At 43.3% G+C, this 12458-nt stretch overlaps 2 protein-coding genes across 4 annotated transcripts in view; both read right to left on the reverse strand.

Annotated features, from left to right (window-relative positions):
- Positions 1 to 3063: 3063 nt before the first annotated feature.
- Positions 3064 to 6445, reverse strand: LOC119291032 (small GTPase LIP1-like). Its single transcript, XM_037569720.1, has 7 exons — positions 6100 to 6445; positions 5046 to 5137; positions 4820 to 4961; positions 4160 to 4464; positions 3969 to 4022; positions 3756 to 3883; positions 3064 to 3587 (listed from the first exon to the last, which is right to left on the reverse strand). Exons 1-7 carry the CDS (start codon positions 6203 to 6205, stop codon positions 3377 to 3379), a joined length of 1038 nt encoding a protein of 345 aa, XP_037425617.1. The 5' UTR covers positions 6206 to 6445; the 3' UTR covers positions 3064 to 3376.
- A 425-nt stretch (positions 6446 to 6870) lies between these two features.
- Positions 6871 to 12458, reverse strand: part of LOC119291033 (cell cycle checkpoint protein RAD17-like) — a 10546-nt gene continuing 4958 nt past the window's right edge. For all 3 annotated transcript variants that reach the window (XM_037569722.1, XM_037569721.1, XM_037569723.1), the window contains 8 exons: positions 12141 to 12197; positions 11381 to 11480; positions 10867 to 11177; positions 10375 to 10744; positions 9410 to 9535; positions 7869 to 8082; positions 7736 to 7796; positions 6871 to 7360 (listed from right to left, as the gene is read on the reverse strand). In XM_037569722.1, coding sequence (XP_037425619.1) covers positions 7130 to 7360; positions 7736 to 7796; positions 7869 to 8082; positions 9410 to 9535; positions 10375 to 10744; positions 10867 to 11177; positions 11381 to 11480; positions 12141 to 12197 — 1470 coding nt within the window. In that variant the 3' untranslated portion in view covers positions 6871 to 7129. The remainder of the gene's footprint in view (positions 7361 to 7735; positions 7797 to 7868; positions 8083 to 9409; positions 9536 to 10374; positions 10745 to 10866; positions 11178 to 11380; positions 11481 to 12140; positions 12198 to 12458) is intronic.

Here is a 12458-nt window from a genome sequence, read left to right on the forward strand (position 1 = left end):
CATCAAAGCGGATGTCGTGGCTGCGGTGATGCAGCTCGCGAACCTGCAAGGCACCTGCGCTGGCCTGGTAAATTCAGCCAACATTATTCTCCTCCCGAAAAAAGTCGGCGCATCATCGATTGGTGACTATCGCCCTATCAGCTTGATACACAGCATCTCCAAAATCTTCTCCAAGTTGTTGGCTAACCGGCTAGCCCCTCTGCTTCCGTCGCTGGTTTCCAAGAGCCAGAGTGCCTTTGTGCAGAAACGGTGCATCCATGATAATTTCCTACACGTGCAAAACTTGATCAAAGATTTGCACCGCTCTTCAACGCCAGGCCTTTTCCTTAAGCTCGACATCTCCAAGGCTTTCGACTTTGTGGGTTGGGCTTACCTCCTGGAGGTGCTACAACAATTGGGTTTTGGTCAGCGCTGGCGGGACTGGATCTGCATGATCCTCGCTTCATCTTCCTCCAGGGTGTTGTTAAATGGGGAGCGGGAACCCCATTCGCGCATGGAAAAGGCCTTCGCCAGGGCGACCCGGTGTCGCCTATGCTCTTCATTCTGGCCATCGATCCTCTACAACTTATGCTCTGGGCGACTTCCCAGGCTGGGATCCTCAAGCCCACCATGGCGCGACCGGCCTCCTGCAGGGTTTCTCTCTATGCGGACGATGCTGGCATCTTCACTAACCCGGTCAAAGATGAGATCGACGCCATTGCTCGGATCCTTGCCTGTTTTGGGGATGCATCCGGCCTCATCACAAATGTCAGCAAGACCGAGGTGTTTCCCATTCGCTGCCAAGACATTGATCTCCCGGCCATCCTTTCGGCCTTCCCGGCCAAGCTGGCCTCGTTCCCCGGCCGATACCTGGGTCTCCCACTACATACCAGGCGACTCAGAAGGGTTGACCCCCAACCTCTTCTGGACAAGGCAATGGGTAGGTTGCCGGGCTGGAAGGGGAAGAATCTGGCGCGTCCGGGCAGGGTCTCCCTTGCAAAGTCCGTGTTGTGCGCCATCGCAAATCATCACCTCACTGCGCTCTCGCTCCCCACTTGGGCAATCCAGAAGCTCAGTAAGATCACTCGTAACTTCATCTGGTGTGGGGAAGACTCAGAAAACGCGTCTGGTGGACACTCTCTGGTCAACTGGAAGACTGTCTGCCGGCCTAAGCCCATGGGGGGCCTGGGAATCACAGACCTCGAGAGATTTGGTCGGGCGCTCCAACTTCGCTGGCCTTGGCTTATGTGGACTGATCCTGACCGCCAATGGGTCGGCTCTGCGGTGCCCTGTGATGAGACGGATATGGCACTCTTCAGGGCTTCTACCACCATCTCCTTGGGCAATGGGAGAAAATCCTTATTCTGGCTCGACGACTGGACAGGACGGGCCCCTCTGTCCCGGGCCTTCCCGGAGCTGTACAAAATTGCCACCAGGAAGCGAAGATCTGTGATGAAGGAGCTCCACGAGGAGAACTGGATCAGATCGGTTGCCTGTCTTTCATCGCCTACCCACCTGCAGGAGTTCATTGCCCTCGCTTCAGTCATCACTCAGGTGGCGTTGAACCCGGACTAGGAGGACTGCATCACTTGGCGATGGACCCCCAATGGCATATACTCTGCTGCCTCGGCCTACGCGGCCCAGTTCTCTGGATCCTATCCCAGGTTCTCCCCGGCCAAGATTTGGGAGGCACATGCTGAGCCAAAATGTAAGTTCTTCGCCTGGCTTGTGCTCCACGGGAAGATCCTCACGGCCGACATGCTAGCCGTTCGTGGCTGGCGGCACGACCCTTGTTGTTCCCTTTGCCTTCGAGCTCCGGAGACGGCCACTCATCTCTGCAAGGACTACCCGTTTGCCGCCGCAGTTTGGTCTCACGTCCAGGTCTGGACGGGAGAGGACTCTGGGGCTACGCCCACGTTGCCCCCTTCTATGGGGATTTCGGACTAGTGGGATTCGCTCACCACCAATCTGCCCAAGAACGACAGAAGAAGGCAGAGCGGCCGCTTCCTTTACACCATCTGGAACATCTGGAAGGAGCGAAACCGACGCATCTTCAATGGAACTCGCCTCACGCACCTCGAGGTTGTAGCTATTGCCTTCGAAGACATCAAGCAAAGGTCCCGGGCCTTTGGCCGGGCACATGTGGCAACCGGTATTGGCTGATTAGTGCCATCGTGTGGTTTTTTCTAGGGGTTTTTGTCCGGTTTCTCTTCTAAAAACCGGAACACTCTTGTACATAAACCTTATTCTTCTTCTTATATGAAAAGGCAGTGCTCCTGCCGGTTCCTCAAAAAAAAATTGCCTTGGGAGCGCACACAGGTAGTGGATATAATTTTCTTTTGACAATGTTTGTAGATTAAAAAAAATAGCTACTTAGTTTCAGTTGATGCATCATGAAATGCTTTTATACTATATTTATTTGGTATTATAGATGTTGGTCTATTTTTATAAACTTGATTAAAAATAAATAATTTTGACTTAGAAAAAAACTAATATTCCTTGTGTTTCGGTTATGAATGAGTAGAGTACTCCAAGGAGTAATTACCAGCGTCTGAGCAGCCGAGCAGGGGCCTTCTCATTGAAGAGATATGCATTCTTGTGTTTAGGGGCATTATGAATTCGCCTTGGGAGCACACACGGACAATGAAAAAAATGTGAAACACAAATAATGGATATATTGATCATGTGGATTGAAGGATGGTAGAATTTTTATGTATAACTAGCTGGCTAAATAAAAATCAAAGTGTTATTGCGGATGCAATCAGGTAATCAACAAACAATGTCATATTTTTCTCAAGAAAAAACAAGTACTTCCTCCGTAAAGAAATATAAGAGCATTTAGATCACTACTTTAGTGATCTAAACGTTCTTATTTTTCTTTACAGAGGGAGGTGCATACGCGCGCTACCACATGCGAGGAAACATTCAAACAACGATATATTATTACTATGTTTTCCTGTTCCTACCTTTTAAAATCTTGCCTCAGCCCTAAGAAGTCTCGGGCCACTCCAATTCCTACTTTATAAGTTACAGAAAATGCAACACTAAAGATATTTGTATCCTATATATCACCGGTATAGTCCATTGTCCCCTGATCTTTTGCCATGCATTTCTCGAGCCAGGATGCCATTTTCCAGCTACTTGCATTACGGAAATGACAAGTAATCACTATTTTCAATGAACAGGTATGGAAGAAAAAGAATACAGGAGTCGCCACTAGCAATCAGCTAGTGACTAGGCCAACAAAGAAGACCAACTGGGCACCTTCCGTATGGTGCAAAGGAAGGCATCAGATGGTTCATGATACCAGCTGGAATCCAACACCACCAAGGCAGCAGATGCCATATGCTTCCCAGGTAGCAGGTGATGCCCTTTAAGCCTTTTGACATCCGCTGCATTATACATTAAAATTTTCACGACTTGTTCTATTGCTGCTTATTGTTCTATTGCTGCTTATCTCAGTAAGCGATGGCGAGGAGAATCTGTGATATCTGTCGTTATCTGAAGAAAACACCGGCAGCTGTGGGTCGAGAGTTGGTGGTGGTGGGAGGTTCCTTTGTGCCGGAAGTGGTGGTACCCCATTGAACATGAAATCCTCGCCGCTATAGCTGCAAAAATGTGTGCATAAGTGCAACTATACAACATGTTTAATATGGGCTCACAGTTATCCTTCGGGTGACGAAAGAGTTCTCCTTTATACTTTCCTTTCCATTTATTTGTATGTGTTGGGATTTCTTTGACAGGGGAGTTGATTTTTCCATGTTAGGCATGCTCACCTTTTCCTTTGAAAGTTATCGGTATCATCTTTGCGGGTCACTACAGGAAGGATGCTATCTTCCCTTGGAGTAAGAGACCAGGGACTTGGCACAGCAGGTTCGTTCGAGAAATATCTTCTCCTGATCAACTGAAAGATGCATCCCAACAGCATTAGCAGATGAAAAAAAAAGGAAGTATGAAAAAGCAAATCAATGAAATAGTTGAAAACAAACCATGCGGAAAAACTTGGTCACAGCTTCTTTGTCATATCTTGCTTCTTTGGCAGCCTGCAATCAAAGGTTCGCATGTTATGCAAAAAATAACTGAAACGACAAAGGACGTAAAAAGATGGCTGTTCCATAAAAGAACATGAATTGAATGTAGAGCAAGAGATGAGCAGAAGGTATTCAACAAGGAACCTAACCGAGATGAGACCAGAGTTCCCAGGAAAACTCTCTGTGAGTGGAAGTTCTTCACTACGAGGAAGAAGACCCCGCTTTTCAATCCATTGACGAGCAAGATTAACAATACTTCCGCTTCTGATTCGAGTGCCATCGCTTGGAACAATATCCACTTTGTTAGCAATTACAAGGTAAGGCACTGGAAGTCCTCCTGGTCCACCAGATCCAAGTATGGCTGAAAAGGTGCCTGTTTCGGCAACTTCAACTGCCCATTTATTCAAATTTGTCTTGGTCTTCCTCTGGGAGAGGTCATAAACAAAAATGACACCTGACAGACAACGTTGGGAACAGTGAATGTTGTATTTGAAAAGAAATAACAACTGATGTAATAAGTATTTCTTTATGGATCTAAAGAAGGACGAGTGTTTCTAAGAGGTTTCATCAGCTGAACTAAGTGGAGCAAGAACAACAAATACAAAAGAGCTGTTACAATCTCAGGATTTAGGCATTAGCGGCTGCAAATATAAAAATAAATCCTTCCCTTGAAGCATTTTTGGGTCAAATAACAACTAAAATAGATCAGCTTGCTCATACAGTACAAAACTACTAAAGATAGGCCGTGCTGGGCACAAAGATGCAGAGAGCAGCAACACGCTGGTAATTAAGAGAAAAACATCGTTTACCATTGATTTGTGTATAGAAGATCGAACGACAAGCTTTGTAGCGGTCATGTCCTGAGACATCCCAAAGCTCAACAAAGAAATTTCTTTCAGAATCATTACTGATGTTATTAGAAGACCCCCCTGCACTTCCACAAGTAACATGCTGAAATAATAACAGTGACAATGTAAGTGGATTAAATAAATGCAAATGGTACAAGCTGGGAAAGCATAGAGCGAGAACACCTACTTTAATGCCCACCGCACAACCTACTGTCTGAGCTGGTCGAGCAATAGCAGAGCCTTCTAAGATGAGATGCACCAGCGAAGATTTACCGACACCTGAGAGAGAAATAAGGAAATTTAATGCAACTGAAGAACCATATTCAGAAGAGTACAACAGCATGCAATTATGGTGTGGTTTTTCGACAACCGATTTTCAGACGCATACAAAAAAGTTCAGCCACTATTGGTGTAACAGAGTAACTTGTATGGGCAGTTGAGCACAGTTAAGAAAATACAGTAGAAGGTTGCGTTGAATATATTTTTTTCTATATTTCTAAGGATGGCGGATGCAATATGGAGCTTATAACAAATAAATAACTGGGTTCCACGCATGGTCCTAGTCCAGATTTTACTTGGCATTGCTTCATGTTGTAGTCCAGATCATGGCGTGACGCATAGCAGGACAACATCACAAATTGCAGACACCACAAACTTGTTTCAGAAAAAGAGAGAAAATCCTTGTATACCACTGAATACGGCTATAGTCCGTAATTGCCACAGCAAAACTCCCTATTGCAGTTATGTCCCCTCTAAGACCCAAATATTAAGTGCATTGAGGCATATGTGAAACGAAGGTTTCACTTGGTGATCTTTCAGTCAGATTTTTTTGCGCACACCCAAAGGATTTTCTAAAATTGATTGGCGTGCTTACTGAATGAGTTTGTACATACAAAAAGTAAACAAATGTAGTAGTACAAGGGCAAAAAGACGAGTGTCTCCCACTCCATTTGGCTTCCCAATCACCCACATCCAAGCAGGAAAAGTTCAGAAAGATGGACCATTGTCCCCAAGCCAACTCACAACACCTCCTTTCTGTACTCGATTTGTTCACCATGTGTGATCCGAGGACGAAGGTGGAAGTGGAACCGGACAGTGACAAATAGGCTCTCAATAGGCAATTCACGATCATCAGTGACACATGCCTATTCTACGTTCTCCCAATCTCGCGCCATTCGCCAACCACCAGAGGTTCAGGGAGTCACAGACGGGACGGGAGGCACGGGGAGGAGAGGACGGACCTGAATCGCCGACGACGAGGACGCGCACCTGGCCAAAGGGGCCGACGCCGCTCTGCTCCCGGCCGCTGCTGCTGCTGCTCCGGGCGCTGCTGTCCTTCCAGAACATGGCCGGCGGTCAGGCGACGCCCGGCACGGCCGCGCCCTCGACGAGACCAGATCACGAGAGCGGTAGGCGCGATTCGAACCGCCGGGCAGGAGACGGAAGGAATCTCAGGCGAGGAGGGCTGGAGCACCAGCCGCGAAGGAGCATTCCAGTTTTCAGGGGGATCGTGGCGGGTGCGAACGGGATGGCCTGACGCTGACGGGAGAGTTGCGCTGCGTTTGGCGTGCGTGTCGGTCGATGCTCTGCTCTTCTCTTCTCTTCTCTTCCTTTTTTATCGGTTGGTGGATTGTGATGGCGATGTGAATTTTCGGCTCTTTCGTTTGATCCAAGGCGACTACAAGTACACAGTTCACGCCTGGGATTGACCTTGGATTAAAGAATGCACGCTTGGCCGTGTAGCACATGACGCCGTACAGTAAGTCAACATCTGAGATCTCCTGCAAGTCAGATTGGGAGCATCTGATTCTGATCTGATACTGGGAGCTCGGGATTTTTCTTTCCTTTGACACGGGATTTGCTGCGCGTCTCGGCCAAACGCGCACTGATTGATGTTAGGCTCGCCTGCATCACACACACGCACCGCGTCGGCGAGCATGCAACTTGCTCTACTGACCGAGGAAATACTAGAAGCGAGCCAAACAGTAGTAGGCAGTTGGACTGCGCAGAAATAACGAACATGGCCAAAAACACATGACCCAACCACTCAGAGGTAATTCTGACGTTTTACATGTTGCTCTACTATACTAGCTCCGTAACTAAATATAAGATGTTTTTGCAGTTCAATTTAAACTTCAAAAACGTCTTATAGTACTTAGTTACAGAGGTAGTAGTTCCTAAAGATCTCTACCAAGACCCCTCGAAAGAAAGAAAATCTCTCTACCAAACTAGATTACATCTGATATGAGCTAGATCAGCATGGTTGTACTTTTACCATTCTTCTATCTCATCTTCATCTTCTTCACAGTTATTCCCTTCAGCATCAAGCATGTCAATGGAGTTTGGGCCACCTGCGACGTCGTGGCGTGAGGGGTTATTTCTGGCCATATCATTGTGGGGGCTTATCCATCTCTCGAAAGGCCTGAAGTCAGTGACCACGTCGGAGAAGTTGCGAGAACCAGACGTGCTAGACGAATCAAATCTTTCTTTAAGAATCAGACCCTGCATTGTTGTTTCCAACAAAACGAAATTACAGATCATCAGATGCCAGCTGACAAACATGAATAGAATGAAAATGGAAAACTGATCAGCACCACACTCATCTAAGTACAGCTATGAACTTTCATCAGCACGGTACAACATTAAAGTAAAATGAGATTTATATTTTCAAATGAAGAGCACCTGAATGTCTCAAGAGCCTAGAACGAAATTTTATACATGGTGACTTCAATCAAAAAGAAGAAAAATGTGATATCAGCATATAGTGACGCTCACGATGTATTTTTATTACAGAAGACAACGTGCACAAAGATGGATACATAACTCATTTTTCAAGATCAAGTTAAATGCATGAAAGGTAGCATGGTGTCAAATTACCTTTGTGGATCGAAATGTACGCTCAATTTGCCAGACCTTAGGGCTGCGTATTGTATGCCATCTGCTTAGGTCAAATCAGAGGAAAAAATATTAGCCCAGGATCCTTAAAAGAATTGTGTTGATAAGCAGGTACCTTGAGGGTGAGGGATGTGCATTTCCAAAAAGAACTCCTCGTGCTGCAACAGAGGCAGCAATAAGTTGTGACATGTTTTCTAACTCATTTGATTCATTTACAGTCCAACGAGCCGATGCGATTGGACTGCCAGCAAGAAGGCAGTCTGCCTCACTCAAATATGACATCACAACCCATGCATCATCAACAGCATCATCGTCGATGAAATCAACAACTGAAAAACATCAATACCAATTCATTAATAAATAAAAAATAGTGAGAACATACTGTCAATAGCTGAGCACACTATTTCCTAGAGAGAAGCTAGAGTCAGGGTACAAAACTAGAATTTAGAGCCTGTTTGGGACTACTCTGCTCCTTCAAATTCAGCTCCGCTCCAGAAAACACAAGCCAAACGGCGTAGCTCCACAATATGCCGCTCCGCAAAAAAACTAGAATCTGGTGTACAACTCCCAGTTTTTTATGAAGCTCTTCAAGGGGTGCTCCAAAAAACTCTAGAAGCTGGAGTTGGGTGGAAATTACCCACCACTGCCACCAGTAAGTGGATACCCCTTCGTTTCTCCCCCCTCAACCAATCAAACAGATTCTTTCCACCAAATATCTCATTCTTGAAGCTGGAGCTAGATGGCAGCCAAACATTCTCCTTGATAGTACTACAACTTCTAGATGAAACTGCTCCAAAGTAAATTTAGTGGAGCGAAACCGATTTTTGTGAAGCGGAGCAGTCCCAAACACGCCCTTAGTCCTATTAGAATATACCAATTATATGGCTCGTTGATTCATGCTCATGTGACCGGCAATGATGCATGACAGAAGTTAACATTAAATGCAGCATGTTTAGTTAAAGCAGCAACTTGTCTATAGCGCCATACATCCACACAAGTACTTTTGGTAGTTCTAGAATCACTGTTTCACAAATGAGCATGAGATCAACTGACAGCTGTGAGCCTCTGACAAGCATAAATGTGCAGTATACAGTATATCGCGCGAAACCGGATTGATGTTAAAACTATCATAAAACTACAGGTTTAAGGACCAATTTCCCAGAACTAGATATTTAGGGGTCAATTGTATCTCAAAAAACTAAGATGCTCTCGGGTGCACCTATATCGCCACCTGGTCTGGCCATCCGGGCCCATATGTTGCTCTCAAATTCTTGATCATTTCCATGCTGAAAATTGCCATGTTGGATCAGAGGTCAAGTGATTTGGTTTGCTAGATGGAACCAGTCCAGGATTAGTGAGCATGACGTGAGTTTGGGCGGGAATTTAGTAGTTTTGCGGTAGTATTGATCCCTAAATTTGCAGCTTTGTGAAATCAATCCTTATCTCTACAGGTTTATGTTTTCACCTGGTGTTTTCACGAAATTTACTCCATAATACATGACGTTGCCCGACGTACAATCAAGTAAACTCATATGATGTAGCCCGCCAAGTACAATCAAGTAAACTCATATTCAAGAGCGAGCATAAGATAAAAAGAACAAAAGCAAACTCAAATTCATAATGCTCCTTATATAAGTAGAGCTCTCTACTGTTTACCATTTTCATGTAGAAAGTCAGCAACAGTTCGTACTTTTCCGTGTGCTTGAGAAAGAATCATCTCTGGAACATCCATTTTTAGTGGATTTCTTCTTAGCTGTTCTTTGAGAGAAAATGAATCCAGATCTACAGCACAAATATAACAAAGGTTCAGAGACCAAAAGCTAAGTTATATATAAATGATGAACACCGCTCTCCCACACATGCTGAAAAACACAACCTTCCATCCCATAGTCCAGTAAAAAAAACTGTTAACCCAGACAAAAGGTACAAAGTAGACTGTAGTGGTGTGTAGCCAGTAACCACGATTCATTATAGAAAATGTGGAATTCAAGACATGGAAATCAAGTACTCCCTCTGTCCCAAAATAAGTGTCGTTGATTTAGTACAACTTTGTACTAAGTCAACGGCACTTATTTTGAGACGACAAAGCAAATTAAGGAAAATGAAGGTAATATAAATCAAGCACAAAATCCAACCATGATAAATGCTGCACAAACAGACAGGAATAGCCAAACGAACAAAATATTCTACAAGAAACAATAAAGGTGCATCACTATAGAACTTATATGTTAAAGTTAGATCAGATAGACTGAAAAGGATGTGTGGTCATTGTTCAATAAACGACTGTATAGGTACAAAAGAAACTAGCATAGAAAATGAAGTACTCCCTCCGTTCCAAAATAAGTGTTGTGGTTTCAGTTCAAATAAAACCACGACACTTATTTTGGAACGGAGGGAGTAGCATATAAGATGGAATTCTGTCTAGTTCAAACAAGTCAATTAGAAAAATGTGAATAAATATGTTCCACAAAATAACCTTCAAAAATAAAGAATATATAGACATTTCAATTTAAATCAATATATGCTGTTTTAATTAACCACACCGCGAAATGAAGATCTATTTGAAAAGGAACCAAAGTCAAGAAGAGAATTGTACAGAAGATGGTATAATCATTACGTACCAATGTTGACATCAACATGGGTTTCCCTTTTATTGTGCAGAAACTTCCCTAATGCATGAAATAATGTAAGTGTCTCATCCCTTCCGCATGGAGAATGAATTACAGAGCCGAGGCCATAACAGTCCTGCGCTGGAGCTAGAGTAGCATGACCCTTTAAATCCGACAAAGAAGCACTTATTGCCAATGCAGAATCTAGCCTTCGTGGATTAAGACAATAGTATTGAAGAGACATTATCGCATGTCTGATATCACCTCCACAAGATGTAGCAATTTGATGCACTAATTCTTCAGTTGTGCCAGAGCCTCCTTGTTTGCATATTCTAAGAAGAATTTTTTTCATAGAACTTATGGTTACCGGATTGAAAACAATCTGCATAGATATTAATGGTGCACTATGAGGGACATGCACCGAAATTCAAAAACTTGTTACCATTATGATAATAAAAGCTGCCAAATAAAATCTGCAGTTATAGTTATACTGGGCAAGTGTACCTTATGAGCACCAGCACCTTGAAGCAAGGACTCAAGTTCCTCGGAGTTCCACGTTGCAGTATCATTAGCCTCATTTTTGTGATGGTGAGTAAGTGAAATGACAGTTGGTATTTGAGTAGTTTGAATTAGTCCTGTTAAACATTTCCCTAGTCTTGCAAATGAAGCTTTTCCACTTGTTATAGGGATGTCATCAATCAGAATGATGATTAGCTTTCTTTGGGATCCAATGCTGGTTGGAGAAAGCAATGAGTATTTCCTTATCTTGTTCACAAAATTTTCAAATTCTTCCAACTTGGATACATACTCAAGTTCTGCAAATGGTCATTGAAAGAAAAAGAATAATCAATTAATAAAAGGCGCTTGCGAGTCATAAATGGAAAGCTGATTACGTACTAGACTACTAAATATTAAATCATGAATACAATAGAAGTGCATGGACTTCTTTTATCAGAACATTATCTTGCAGATAATTTGCAGACCGAGGGAGAAAGTTTAGACCTCAAAGATAGGTTACCTGAATTAGCATGCACAAGCTCAGCCCATAGTGTTGGTACTGGGGTTGTCCACTCACATAAGTCAGCTCCTATCTCAGCAGCAATCGCTTTGACAGTTGCCTGTGGTAAGCAAGGTAAGCAACAAAGTAGTAAATTATCACTTATCAGTTGATACTTCAACAAACAAAAATACTGATAGTTAATTATTGTGTTCTTCTCTTAGCTTAAGCATTGAGAAGTAACATCCTCCTTGGCAAATGAGGAGATGCAAAAAAAAAAAAAACTACCACAAACAAAAGAAAAGGAGTACAGACAGTTGGAGGATGCATTTGTGTCGACTAAAAGCCACTAGCATAAATGATATTATTTCTTTTTTTAGAGAAAAGGGGGTGCTGCACCGCAGTTCTGTTATCAATATTATTTCAAGTTGGGGGTGAATTCTCTCTTTTTTTGTTTAAAAAACAAAATGTCTACCCCTCTATATTTGATCTGCTATTACCCAAAATGGGTGGTATTTCAAGTTGGGCATGTATCCTCCTTTTTTGTTTTTACAACAACAAAAAACTTCTAACCCTGTATTTTATCCACTACTACCGCAAATGGGTTGGATTTTCAACAGGTCAAGTAGAACCGGATTCGTGATGTGCCATATCATGTCACTAAGGATCAAAATGCCACCCCAACTGATTTGATACAATTGATGACATGACGTTGAATATTTATGGTTCCGCAAATGAATATGAAATACTGTGAGAATACAAGCATGAAGGAAGGACGCACAGATTTTCCAACACCAGCTTGGCCAGTAAGGACAAGACTCCGTCCTCCAAATGTTCCCTGCAAATTTTGCTTATCCACTGTCAGTATTTCTCTATTATGAAAAATAATACTCCCTCTGTAAACTAATATAAGACCATTTAGATCTAAACGGTCTTATATTAGTTTACAAAGGTTGTACATAAAAATAAGAAACGGTGACTAATTCATGCCTACAAGTTCAAGGTGCAAGATATATTTGGTAAAATTGAATTTAAATCCGTTCCTCACCATCACAGGCAACAATGGACTGATTCGGAATGTTTCAAGTTGAAGAGGTTT

This window comes from Triticum dicoccoides, chromosome 4B, assembly GCF_002162155.2.
Source record: "Triticum dicoccoides isolate Atlit2015 ecotype Zavitan chromosome 4B, WEW_v2.0, whole genome shotgun sequence".
Lineage (NCBI taxonomy): Eukaryota > Viridiplantae > Streptophyta > Magnoliopsida > Poales > Poaceae > Triticum > Triticum dicoccoides.

Coding starts and splice junctions, on each gene's coding strand:
- LOC119291032 (XM_037569720.1), bottom strand. CDS start 6,205: ATGTTCTGGAAGGACAGCAGCGCCCGGAGCAGCAGCAGCAGCGGCCGG. Junction 5,138..6,099: donor CCTCGTCGTCGGCGATTCAG/GTCCGTCCTCTC, acceptor TTTCTCTCTCAG/GTGTCGGTAAATCTTCGCTG. Junction 3,588..3,755: donor GATAACTTTCAAAGGAAAAG/GTGAGCATGCCT, acceptor ACATTTTTGCAG/CTATAGCGGCGAGGATTTCA.